Source organism: Antechinus flavipes, chromosome 5, assembly GCF_016432865.1.
Source record: "Antechinus flavipes isolate AdamAnt ecotype Samford, QLD, Australia chromosome 5, AdamAnt_v2, whole genome shotgun sequence".
In the NCBI taxonomy this organism is placed as follows: domain Eukaryota; kingdom Metazoa; phylum Chordata; class Mammalia; order Dasyuromorphia; family Dasyuridae; genus Antechinus; species Antechinus flavipes.
In genome coordinates, this window is record NC_067402.1 from 35,213,018 (window position 1) to 35,226,389 (window position 13,372).

At 43.1% G+C, this 13,372-nt stretch overlaps 1 protein-coding gene across 2 annotated transcripts in view; it reads left to right on the forward strand.

Annotated features, from left to right (window-relative positions):
* RFTN1 (raftlin, lipid raft linker 1) overlaps positions 1–13,372 on the forward strand; it is a 180,528-nt gene that overhangs the window by 54,042 nt on the left and 113,114 nt on the right. For both annotated transcript variants that reach the window (XM_051962009.1, XM_051962008.1), the window contains exon 3: positions 12,495–12,681. In XM_051962009.1, the coding sequence (XP_051817969.1) occupies positions 12,495–12,681 (187 nt within the window). The remainder of the gene's footprint in view (positions 1–12,494; positions 12,682–13,372) is intronic.

Here is a 13,372-nt window from a genome sequence, read left to right on the forward strand (position 1 = left end):
CGATTTAATAAATAATGATAATTTTTTTAATCCAGCTCATCACAGCTGTGAGGAATTGGCCGTATGTGGCCATTTGGGGGGGGGGGGTTCTCTAGGGGCCTCGGGAGTCTGCCTTGTAATCTCACTAGGGAGAGATTCATGGAAAACAACTTTCTGAGGTCACCGGGGCTAAGAAACATTTAATGTGAAGGTTGGGAAGCTCTTTGTTTTTCCTCTACTTTGGAGCAGCCACAGTTTTAACAAGAATAAAGATTTAATACCCATCAAACAAGGTTTCAATTCTTATCGGAATGTACACTGTAAATACTGGCAAGACTGCTTTGTTCCTTCTGAGAGGGTGGTTTGTTGGCAGAGGAGCTCCATGTATACGTAGGGGGAAAGGAGCCAACTTACTGAGATCATCTTGAAGAAAACTTAACAGGAAGGGTTTGACCCAGGATATTTAAAAAGGTTTTTGCCTGGCAGAATCAGGCTTTGGATTGCCTCAGTTTCCCCATCTGTCAAATGGGCTTGATAATAGCATCTGTATCCCGAGAGTTGATGTGTGGATAAAATGAGATAAAATTTGTAAAGTTCTGTATGAATGTTAGCGATGATGATGGTGATAAAATGGGCATTAAATTCCCCGATTCAGATTTTATTTTTATTTAAGGACAATTACTTGGCTTACAGCAGATATTTTGAAATACCTTAGATATCTTAGGTAAAGGACCATGGACTTGATTAGATTTTACTCTGCCTTATAACAGCAAAGGCCAGATTCCATATAATACTAAAGGTTCTGGCCCAGTTTTGCAGGCAGCTGAATGTCTCCCAGTTAGGAGGAGGTGAGTGTTTGTTCTCTCAAATGAGATTCCCCACGACCGTTCTCCTGGGGAGTGCATTTCAGTGATTTTTCACCCCCTGATGGAGAATGCAATTGCTAAGTCCAGCCAGAGTGTTTGTACAGTGGTGGTAACTAGGGTGGAGCCTCTGGGGCTTTATCCCAAGGAGGAGAATTTTAGGAGGCTGTGCTTCTTTCCCTCCTGTCCCACCCCTGGGATTTCTCTCCTGGACAGATTTCCTATATCTCCAATTGCCAGGAAAGCCCCTGATATCCCCAGGAGCCACATCCCAGGGAGCCTTCTCCCATCCAGGTGCCAGAGTTTCTAGTTCTGGCTTTTTATGCTTGTGCTACCTTGAAGGGAATTCTGGGGTCATCGGATCCTATTTCACTCAGAATCTCCTCAACAATATTCCTGCCTTTGGCTGAAGACCTCAGGTGAGTCCATTTTGGACGGGGCTAGTTGTTAGAAAGTTTTTCTTGACATCAATCTTTAAAAAAAAAATCCTCCTTCCCTCTTCCTTTTGGTTCTCTCCTGTGGGGCCAAGTAGGCCATGGCAGACCTTCGAGTCCTTGGACACCCATCGTCATTTAATAGCCCCATTATAAGGGAGTTTGTCAGGAAAAAATGTGGCCCATCTCTGCTTCTTTGCTGTCAGACCGACCCTTCTTAAGCCGCAGTTTAGGAGGTGATTTTCTTCCTACTTGTACAAAAGCACGTTCCTTGTCTCTGGTTCTGTTTTGGACTCATCGCCCGAGTCTTCTCTCTCACTGGAATAAATGGTCAGACGTACTTGTGGAGCCCACCAAGACCTAGAAGAGCAAAACAGCCCCGAGGGCTGCGCTTCCCTAATGTTTCGGGAAGCCTTCGGAACCCAACTGGCTTAAAACTCCGGCCCTCCAGGCTCCATATGTCTTATTCCTTGCATGTGGAGAAAATAAATCTGATACTGCTGATGACAATTTTACATGCAAATTGGTGAGCGAAACATGAAGCTGTTCCATTTGTCTGCACAATATTCTATTTTCATGCACCAATTTGGGAGTTTGTGCATGGGCATGGGTAATTGTTCATGCAAAGCTGAGAATGCAGGTGTGGAAGCCATTTTTAGAGCATAAAAAAAAGAAAGAAAAAGAAAAAAGAAACCACAAATACGTGGTCTTGTTGTTCTTGGGCGTGTGGTTTTGTCGAGGCTTTTGTCATGTCCCGTATAAAGGAATAATATTCATGGCATTAAAATACACTTAGGAGCTGGGAAGCTTTTTTGTTAAGTCTCATGAATAGTTCATGGGATAATGTTACTTAGCATAGTGTGGATGTCTAGGATGGCAAGTTAAGGAAGTATCACTCACTTGAATTTATCTGTGGAGCCAAGGCAAGAGAGAGTCTTTGAGTAAATGATTATGCTTTTTCCCCGGGGTCAGGGTTAAATGGGCCCCCGTTCCAGTGGAATCTTGTAGAACCTCTAGAATTAGTCCCAGAACCCTGCAAAAGAGTTTGGTTTAACTATCCATGAAGGAAAAACCAAGTGGATGAAGGCAGTAGGTTACAATGGAAAGAGCAGGGGGTTTGGAGGCAATTAATCCCACTTGGATGAGGCAATTAAATCCTTGACCCTCAGTTTCCTTACCTGTAAATAGAAGAGTTTGGGCTGCATGATTGCTGAGTCTGCTTCCAGCTCAGAACCCATGATCCCTAGTCCTTTATACATTATTTGTAGTTAGATGGATGACCTATATAGATCCTAGATCACCTCTCATTAAATAGACATTGAATAGGACCTAAGGACAAATTTGGGGAATTTGCCGCATCCTTTTGGTAATCCCAAATTTCTCCCTAAAACAAAACCCCATATGTTTACATAGCAGTGACCAGTGTGGTCACCGACCATATTCCTACTTACCAGTGTGGTCATTGGACCACAGAATGCTATTTAAACAGCTGGAGGACCTTAGCTGTCACAGAATCCAATCCTTGCATTTAGCAGATGAGGAGCTGAGATCAAGAGAGATTGAATGAGTTTGCTCAGGGACACACAACTAGTCAGTGTCCAGGGCAGAATTTCGACCCGTGTCTTTCTGATTTCAAGTTGACGCTCTCGGTTGGCCATGTTGGTCTATGACCATGAGAGCACATGCCAGTTGCTGGAGAATTGAAAATTAATTTCACCCACAGGGTGATGGGAAAGCACATGGTAAGTATGAGCAGTTCCAAAACCCATTACAAAAATAGAATTTATAAAAGAATGAATTAAGGAACCAATGAACCAATAAGGATATGAAACTTCTCATAAGCTCACGCCCTAAACCTGTGAGTGTCTCATCATGTATACTGAAAGGGAAGATGATGAATAGCCCTTAGAGGAATATTATTTGATACCTTTTAGGGATCTCAGGAAACTATTTCTGCCAATGTTTTTAGTTGCCTTTTTGAGGAAAAACTGAATGACAACTTCTCCAGTATTCCTATTTCTTTGATGGTGAAAACCTCAATTTTGATAGGATTTACTCCTTTCAGTAACGGGTAAGCCTTTCATGAGGTTCTTAGGATCCTAGCCTTACATCTGGAGGGAGGCTTAGAGGCCATCTAGTTTTAGATTTGACACCGTAAGGAAACTGAGGTCCACAGAGAGGTTGAAGACCTTACCAACTGGATTTGAACTCGGAACCTCTGGCTGCAAATCCAGTGTACTTTCTATTGTACAATAGTACTTCTTACATTCAGAATTCCCATATTTCAGTTTGTATTTGTAGACAGCATGATTCTTATCATCTCCTTTTTCTGCCATTCTACAGAATGAATGAAGGATCATTCTTTCCTCCCTGAAAAAGTGGAAAGGAGTCACCCATTGTATCATTCATTTCTTGGGTCATCACCTCTTGATGGAAAGGGGTCACATTTTTATTGTGTGTTTACTATGTCACCTGTGGCTGTAGAACTCATTATACCAGCTGCTGCTGCTGGGTCTTTCTACATTTCCCTTGGTTGGTACTCAGATTGATTCAGTCTCTTGCTGAGAATTATACTCAAAGTCCAGATTGGGGAACTGTCCATAAATTGTACTCCATTGGTGAGCCTTTGAGAGCCCAGGCCCACCTATGAAACCTTAGAATAGAATTTTGGAGGTTTAAAGAATAGAAAATAAATTTACATGCTAATTGCTATTATCTTGTCAGTTTCCTCTTTTGGACAAGAATACCATCTTTTATATTCTTTTAGAATTTTTCTTTGAGATTTCTTTTTTAAAAAAAAATCAGTGATTTTTGTTTTTTTAAGCATGTTTATGGCTTTTTCACACGGCACCTGAAATACCGAGGTTCTGGGGTCTATAGTTTAATTAAAAATGATGGTAGATTTGTTCTATTTCACATACATTTGTTTTTTCTTATCAGCTTCACCTTCAGATGATCTGGATTACCTTTGAAAATAGCTGTTTCTTAGGAAAGTTTAACAGATACAAGATAGCTGCTATAACAAGGAGGCCAAAAAGCTCAGAAACTGCTTTTAGCCAACAAACACATGATCTGCTTGCCAGCAGCAAGATCAGTCAGTGGGCCTTTGCTAAGTATATTAAGTCGGCATATATTATTTAAGACCAAGCACTGTTTTAGAGCTAGGAAGGCAATTATGAGGAATAAAATGATCCCTACTCTCCAGGATCTTATAATCTATTTTAAATACAGAATCAATTGCAGCAAAATCCCGAGAAGGGTGACAAAATTATGCATAAACCGTTGTATTATTTCCAAAACACCAAGAAAGCATATGGAGGTCCCTGATGTTGGCCATTGAAACTGGCCAGGCTGGATGAGTTCATGAGATCATTAAACATGACAGCCCTTTATCTCCTTAGAACGCTGGTATTAGCTTCCCAATGCCTGTTCGGGCTTTTCCGGGAGAAGTTTTCAGTTTCTATCTGGGATTCTTAGAGCATAGTTTCTGGTTGTACCCCCTCACTGACTTTTAGGGCATCTGGGCTCTATTTTGGAGATGACATCCAGATTAAGACATAATTTAATTAAATGATTAAAATGTAGAAGATTTGAAGGATGCTTTTTGTCAGATTTTTGTATCCACCAAACACACACACACACACACACACACACACACACACACACACGATCCTTCTCTCCTCTGGAAAGATAACAGAAATTATACACTTAGGTGAGATAGAAATGTTCAACAAAGGTACCTATTATGAAAGCAGACTTTCTTCTCATCCACTGCTTCAATGCCTTCTCTAATTACCCTGTTCAGTGCTCTATTTTCAATTTCTACTACTTTTATTAAAGCTTATTAGAACTTGTCATAAAAATACATATGGGGGTCTTACTGAACAGTCTAAATGGCTTAATTTCCATATTATTCTTACATATTCATTAGTGACTAGTCTTTGATGGAAACAGTTTATTATGCTCTTTTTCAAAGTCAAAAGAAACTATTGAGAGTGTCAGTTACCATAATCAATTAAGGAAAAAATGACATAAAATATTAATAAGTAGCCTTTCGTCTGACTCATTCTAAGCTGTTCCTTGGTTTCCTTTTGAGCCACTTTGGTTAGAAGTTCTAAAGAATGAAGGTTCTTGGGATATCTCCCCTGCCTCGGCTCCCATAAAGGCTTTTAAGTTAATGAAGGATTCTGTCAAGATCCTGGGCTCACTTCGTTGCCAGTTGTTGTGTTTTTTTTTTTTAATATTCATGTATTATCAGGTTGCTTTTCCAGACAGCATAGTCTTTAATATATCATTAAAAAGTGTTATTTTCTGAATCTTGGTTATCTTTTCTCAGTGGAAGTTGACTAAAGAACTGGGGCATGATGATGACTTTGATCAGTATTCGCAGCTGATGTGCACATTCAGCACCTTTTTCTCCACTGTGGTTGAGCATGCTTTGCTAAATAATCCCCATGACTTTAGATTAATCCGACTCAGATTGATTTGGAAGGCAGAAAAATATGGTGGTTCTGGAGTCAGAGGGCGTCTTGAGTTCACATCTCGGCTCTGATTTGTTAGAAGCTGTGTGATTTTGGGCAAGCTGCTTTGTTTGCCTCAGTTTTCACAACAGTAAAATGGGGGTGATAATAGTGTCTGTCTTCTAGGATTGTTGTGAGCATCAAAGGAGGTATTTGTCAAGTGCTTATCACCATGTCTGGTATACAGTAGGTGCTATATAAATGCTATCATAATTATTTGTATTATATGTATATTATTTATACATTATTATAATAGTATTACTTTTATTATTTTTATTTTATTATCATTTTAACTTTTATTATTATATTATTTCTTTAAATAATACTATTGCATATTACATTATTTATATTATGTTTTTATTAAAATCACCTTTTGGTGATCTCATTTTTCAGATGTAAAGAGCTGTATTTAATTAGCCATATCATGATCTAGCTATGACTCTTAGATTAGCCTGCAGAACACTTGATATCCTAAAGCATAAAAATTGGTTTTAGTGTTTTCCCTTCCTTAAAAAAATAATTATTTGGAGGAAGGATGGTGTAGTAGGCTTGGAGTCAGAAGGCCTATTTTTATCTTTGTCATTAACTATCGTATGCCTGTGGATCCCAGTTTTCCCATTTGTAAAATGCAGATGATATCACCTACTATTGTGAGAATCAAATGAGATAATACTGCCTCGCTAACCTCCCAAGGCTATACATTGGCTATTATTCAGCCAGTCAGCATTTATTAAGCACCTGCTGTTTTTGATGCTGGGTTAAGCACGTGATAGAAACACAGAAATGTCCTTAAAGAGTTTACATTCTATGTAAGGAGATACTGTGTTGAAATTCAGGTACAAGGTGTCCCAAAAATCTTTGTGCTATTTTTAAGCTCGTGACATTTATAGGGAAAAGCAGAATTGCTGTGGGAATTAGGAAGGACTGGTACCTGATCTGAATTTTGAAGGAAGCTAGAAGGAAACACATCCTGAACCTGAAGGACATACTATGCAAAGCTATGGAAGTGGGAGAAGGGACTGGCACATGTGAGGAACTTATTGGGATGAGCATTTATTAAGAGCCTGCTGTATACCAGGCTCCATGCTGGTATTAAAGGTATAAACACCAACAAAAGTAACAATCTCTATTCTAAAACTTTTTTTTTTGTATTTTTGTTGTTTTCCAGTCAGAATGTAAACTCCTTGAGGGCAGGCAGCATTGGAGCATTTTGGCCTTTTTATTCTCCAAATTATCACAATACCTAGAGCTTCACAGAAGCTTAATAAATGAGACTGGTTGGCAGTTTTAGATGCTGCTAAAATGTTAGGGGATAAGGACTCAAAGAAGACCATTTTTGTAGTCCAGCTTTATCAGTCTGGTTCTTCATGACCCTATTTGGGGTTCTCTTTGCAAAGATACTGGAATGGTCTTGCCATTTCCTTTTCCATTCAACAGATGAGGAAACCGAGGCAGACAGGGTTAGGTGACTTGTCCAGGATCATGCAGCTAATAAGTGTCTGAAGCAGATTTTAACTCAGCGAAGTGTCCTCCTGACCCTGGTCTGGCATTCTATGCTCTAACGGCTCCGAAGACCATTAAATTTGTAGTTAGGAAGTTGCTGATGAACTTAGGGTGGAGGGTGGGGATAAGGATTGGAGGATGATGGGATGGAAGCTGGAGATAGGAAGTCCTTGAGGAGAGAGTGGGAGTGAGGTTCTGAAGACATCCTGGGTAAGTTAGAAGGAAGGGGGAGGAGTTGTGGAGCCATTGATGGAGAAGGACTTGGAAAAGATGGAAGAGGTAGGATCCGGCTAACCAGGGTCACAGTTAGCCATGAAATGAAGAAGGAACACGTTTGAGATGAGAGAGAAAGAAAGGAAGATTTGCGATAATCTTGGGAATTTTTGAGGTAGAAAGGAGGGAGTAGAGAAAGTTCACTTTAATTGGACTGGAGAATAAAACCTATTTAGCCATGTTTTTGTTTATATTCTTAAGAATAACTTTCAACAATGTGGTCAAAACTGGACATTTCTCACTAATAAAAAGCATGACTTTTGAAAATGAGCTGATTTGCCAATAATGTAAAGCAAATGCTTGGTTTTCCTGCTCTTTGAGACTTCGTGTAGCACTTTCCTTGGCATCCTGTATTTTGATTTATTACAGTTACCTGCGTTATAAATCTTAACCTTCTACTATTTAACCTTGAGGGCAAGAATGGTATTTACCTAAATCTTGTATCCTTCTCAGTATCTAGTACAGTGCTCTACACACTTTAAAGACCTGATAAAAGTTGATTTTATTGAGTTTATGAAGGTGTGACCATTTTGACGGGAGCTTAACTAAATTTTGTTGAATAACGGTCATGGATATTCCAAAGAACTGTAGCCTTCCCCGTTGGGTTCTTTAAGACACTTAAGATACCTGATAAAAATGGATTTTATTGAGTTTATAAAGATATGACCATTTTGATGGGAGCTTAATTAAATTTTGTTGAATAATGGCCATGGATATTCCAAAGAACTCTAGCCTTCCCCGTTGGGTTCTTTAAATTAGCTTCATGGTGGTTCGAGTCATTTTAGTTGTTCTGACTGGGTTTCCTTGGCAAAGATACCAAAGTGCCTCGATTTGCTTCGCCAGCTCGCTGCATGGTTAATCCTACCTAAGGCCTACCTGGGAGGGAAGTTACACGGACAGAAGAGGGTCTCATGCTTTCGATGCTACTGTTGACACAGACAACTGGCTGGCAAATGTAATCAGGCCAGCCGGGATCACTTTTGAGGGATTAGCTTGCACTTGTGAATGGCTGCTTGGCAGGATGCTCCGAGAAGCTGCAGGGCTGTTCTGGGGCCTTTGTAAAGTTGGGGGAAAATAGGCAATTATCGCCGACCCCCGTGACTGACTGCCTTGTGTCTGGGATCCGAACTCTTAGAATCCCAGCGTTCCGAGACCGGGCAAGTAGAGTGGGCCCTCCAGCCGACTTCAGAAAGGCAATGAATAGTGCTAGAGTGCATTTTTGAGAAGCAAAAAAGGTGGGAACAAAAGAAAACCTGAGTTTTTTCTAGGACTGTTTAGAAATTTTGAGCCTGTGGGTCAATGGTCACCCCCATCCCCACCCCCCATCATTGCTCCAATTCTTGGCCAAGTGCTTTGTTTCTTTTTTTAAAAAAAGTATTTCCAGAGACTTTTTAGAACTGTGTCCCCCCAAAAAGTGTCTCCTCAGCAGTAGTTTCTCAACATTTGGATTCAAAGACAAAATTGCTGGTGGTTGAAGCCGCAGAGATAGAATAATATTTTTAAGCAACTCAGAATATAACCACGTCCACATAGCTCAGGAATATTTATTTTATGTCTGTTGACTGTTATACAAACATGGCCGTGGCACAAACTGAGAAATTAGGCCTCGTTTCAAATATGTGCAAATGTTGCCTCTTGGACTTTACTTTAAGCAGGAAGGCGTTCTTCCTTAAAGGCCATCAGTTCTTAGACTCATTCAGCTTTTAGCTGAGCGGGCTTTGCCCAGCACGTGGAAGGCACTCGGGCTACAAAAGGAGACTCTGCCATCTAGTTGGGCAGGTGAGACCGTCTGCCTGCAGAAGGGATGGAATGGACAGTGTGTCAGAAAGCACACTATTGTGGGGGTGGATGGGCCTGTGGAAGGCAGGAGGGGGAGAGAGGAGAATGGGCAGCGGTCCTGCACCCGTGTCGTGGCTGGGCCCGGTCTGTCTCCGTGCAGCCTCACCGAAATGTCCTTCCCCCTCAACCTGTCCCGTGCCGGCAGAAAGCCAGCAGTTGGGTAGGGCAGCAAGGGGTGAGGTTGGAAGGTTAAGATGCACGGCCTGTCAGAAAACAGCAGATTCATTCCGGTTTTATTTTATTTTGGCATTAACAGGGAAACCTTTTGCAGCCACTCGGGTTATTTAAGGTCGTGGTCTTGGTGGCTGAAGCAAGAAGCCTTGGAAGTCAAAGGCCTTCTCTCCTCGGTGCCCCCAGGGGTTTCTCCTGGTGGGAGGGAGATGGGGGTCAGGCTTTCATTTAAGAATTTATTTGTCATTGTATCTTAATCACCCCGTTGGGCGGAGGCCAAAAAGCACACGAGTGCCCATCTGGAGCCGTAAAGTTGCAGCCCTGACCAAGGCCCTCTCTTTGGGATTGCACAATGCTTTCTGACAAAAAATACCATATTTTATTGTTGCCAAGTCGCCTTGATTTTGACTTCACAATATTACTCCTGTGACTTCTCCCTTTCTCTGTTCTTGTGGCCACTGCCCGGTTCAGGCCCTCACTGTTCTGTGCTGGGACGATGGGCCGCTTCCTGTGTTTCCCCTGTCCGTTCCATCCTCCACACGATTGCTGGAATATTTTCTCGTGGCCACAGGACTGATCAGGTCAAAAAATGTTCCCCTCATCATTCCCACTCATGCAGAGTCTGCCCTCAAGACTACCAGCTCTTCCTTCTCCCGCCCCTCCCATCTTAGTCTTTTAGGATCCTTACTTTCCCTAAGGTTTGACTAAAGCCCACTGCCTCCACAGTTGGTGCTCCTTTCCTTCTCAAGAGACCAAATGATTTACCTTTTGATCCAGTGGGGTTACTACTGGGTCTGTGTCCCAAAGAGATCCTAAAGGAGGGGAAGGAACCCACATGTGCAAAGTATTTGTGGCAGAAACTGGACACTGAGGGGAGGTCCATCAGCTGGGGAATGGCCGAGTAAGTTCTGGTCTGTGAATGTTATGGAACATTATTGTTCTGTAAGAAACGACCAGGAGGAGTATTTCAGATTTCAGACCAGCAGAGAGACTCACAGGAACTGATGCTGAGGGAAATGAGTAGAACCAGGAGATCATTGTACAGGCAACAAGATTACGTGATGATCCCTTCTTTAGGACGGGGCTCTTCTCATGGATGTGGTGATTCAGGCCAGTTCCGATAAGTTTGGAAAGGAAAATGCCATCTGCATCCAGAGAGAGACTGAACAGGGATTGAAGCATAGGGTTTTTACCTTTTTTGTTCTTGTTTGCTTTTTTCTTTCTCATGTTTTTTTCCCTTTTGGTCTGATTTTTGTCAGTACAACATGACAAATATGGAAATATGTTTAAAAGAATTGCACATATTTAATCTATATCAGATTAAAGGGAGGAGGTGAGGGAGGAAGGAAGAAAAATTTGGACCACAAAGTCTTACCAAACAAAAAGATCAAATCAGCTTACTGATTGCATTTTCAATAGATGAGGGCAGGGGCCTTGTATGTCCAGCCCCCAGCAGACCCTTCAGGGCTGGTTATTGAAGAGACATCAAACACGAGAGCAATTAATTGGATGATTCTGTAGTTTGTCCTGTGATTATTGACCACAGAGGGTAGATGTAGAAGTAGGGCCCCATCAGTCAACCGGTAAGGATTTATTAAGTGTTTGCTGTGTTCCAGATACTGTGCTAAGCATCCCTGACACACAGTAATCCTCATAGCAACGCTGCAAAATAGGTGCTGTTATTGTTCCCATTTTATAGATGGGAAAACTGAGATAAATAGAGGGTAAGTGATTCTCTCTGGATCACATAGGTGGTAGTAGCAGAGGCAAGATTTGAACTCATGGGGAAGAGAGAAAAGGATTCTGGGATGACGGCTCTGGAACTGGCAAGATCCATCTAGTTCAGCCTCCTCTTTTTACAGAGGTGGAAAGTCAACCAGGGAAAGAAGGGGAGAAAATAAGCATTTGTGTAACACCTACGGTGTGCTGGGTACACAGTAATCTTCATAGCAACCCCACAAAATAGGTGCTGTTATTGTCCCCATTTTATAGATGGGAAAACTGAGGGAAATAGAAGGTAAGTGATTCTCTCTGGATCACATAGGTAGGATTATCAGAGGCAAGATTTGAACCCACAGGAGGAGGTTGGGGGAGGGGTGGAGGAGAAGGGAAGATGGGATGCAGAGGAAGAATACTTGCAGAACATCCCACGTTTCTAAAGAAACGGAACCTGGTTGACGCGACCTTTTAATTGGGACTGAGCTTGAGGCCCGACGCCTGATGGTCCACAGGGGCTCGCCGTCAGTCCGTCTTTCTCGTGGCAGAGCGTGGAGGGGACGGTTCTGTTACGGGGGGCCCTCCGCCCCTCCCGAGACCCCCATAGAGGAGCCCGCATCTTGCCCCAGTAGCCGCAGCAGGCTGCCAGTCTCTCAGCCGAGCAGGAACGCAGCCTCCGGCCCGGCGAGGAAGGGCTCTGCCCGTGGCCCAGGGGTCCGGGGGGATCCGCGTTCTTGCCTCGGCTCAGCTTGGGAATTTCCCCCGGAAGCTTGTCGTTGAGCTCCCAGAGCTTTTCTTGCACGTTAAAAGTCCTCGGGCTTTATTTGCCGCCATGGCTGCTCGAGGTCAGGTCCAGGATGCTCAGCTCTTCTCTGTGGATGCTTCCCATGAAGGACGGGTTCGGTGCCCGATAACAGAAAGGGCCCCTCGGGAGTCTGCAGCCCCTTGTTGGAGAGCCCTGCCCCCAAGTGGGAAAGGTTAAGGGAGGGGGGAGTTGGGGGGAGTCGGGGGGAGACGGGAGCGTGGGCAGTCCGTCCCTCCGGGCTTTGAAGGACTTTGTTAGCATAGTCTCCGCTCCCCAGTCGGCGGCAGAAGCCGTCGGGGGCCGTTTACAGCAGAAGCCGTTGGGGGCCTTTGCCGCGCAAGCCCCTCGACGCCGCTGGGATTGACGGGTGTCTCTGTGCTCTCTCCCCCAGCGGAGCTCCCGCGCTCCTCTGCCGTCAGGCTCTCCTCCCTGCGGGACCTCCCCACGCAGCTCCAGGAGCTCTACCAGCAGGGCTTCACCCTGGCCGCCCTGCACCCCTTCGTGCAGCCCACCGACGAGCGGGAGAAGACGCCGCAGGAGCAGATCTTCCGGGCCGTGCTCATCAAGAAGACCGAGAGGTGGGTGTCCGCCGGGGTCCGCTCCGTGTGCTTCTGACCCTGGGCTCCAGCCCCTCGCAGAATGTTCCTAATGGAAACCCAGGTCCTGCCTGACCGTTGGCCAGAGGCCCCCCGCTGCCCCTTTCCTTTTGCAATTGATTGGATTATGCTCAGCTAGGAAAAAAATATTTATTCTGAAGAGATGTCCTCCCAGAAGGAGGGAACTGGAGGAGAAAGCTATTAATTTGAAAAAGGAAGACAGAAAAAAAAAATGAATTCCTTAGAATTTGCATTATTGTAACAGTTCCCCCATGTTATATCAGGATATTTAAATCTCAGAAGTTCTACAAATCAGTTGAGAAAGTAATTCTCCCATTTGATAAAGAGTCATTAAGCACCTACTATGTGTTGGGTATTGGGATAGAAATCAAGTGAGAGAGGAGTTCTTCCATTGATGAAGAGTCATTAAGCATCTACTATGTGTCAGGTATTGGACTAGAAATCAATTGAGAAAGGAATTCTTCCATTGATGAAGAGTCATTAAGCACCTACTATGTGTCATATTTTGGAATAGAAATCAGGTGAGAAAGGGCTGTGTATCAGATATTCATTCGAGAGAGAAATTCTTCCATTTGATGAAGATTAATGGAATAGAAATCAATTGAGAGAAGAATTTTTCCATTTGATGAAGTCATTACTGTATATCAGGTAT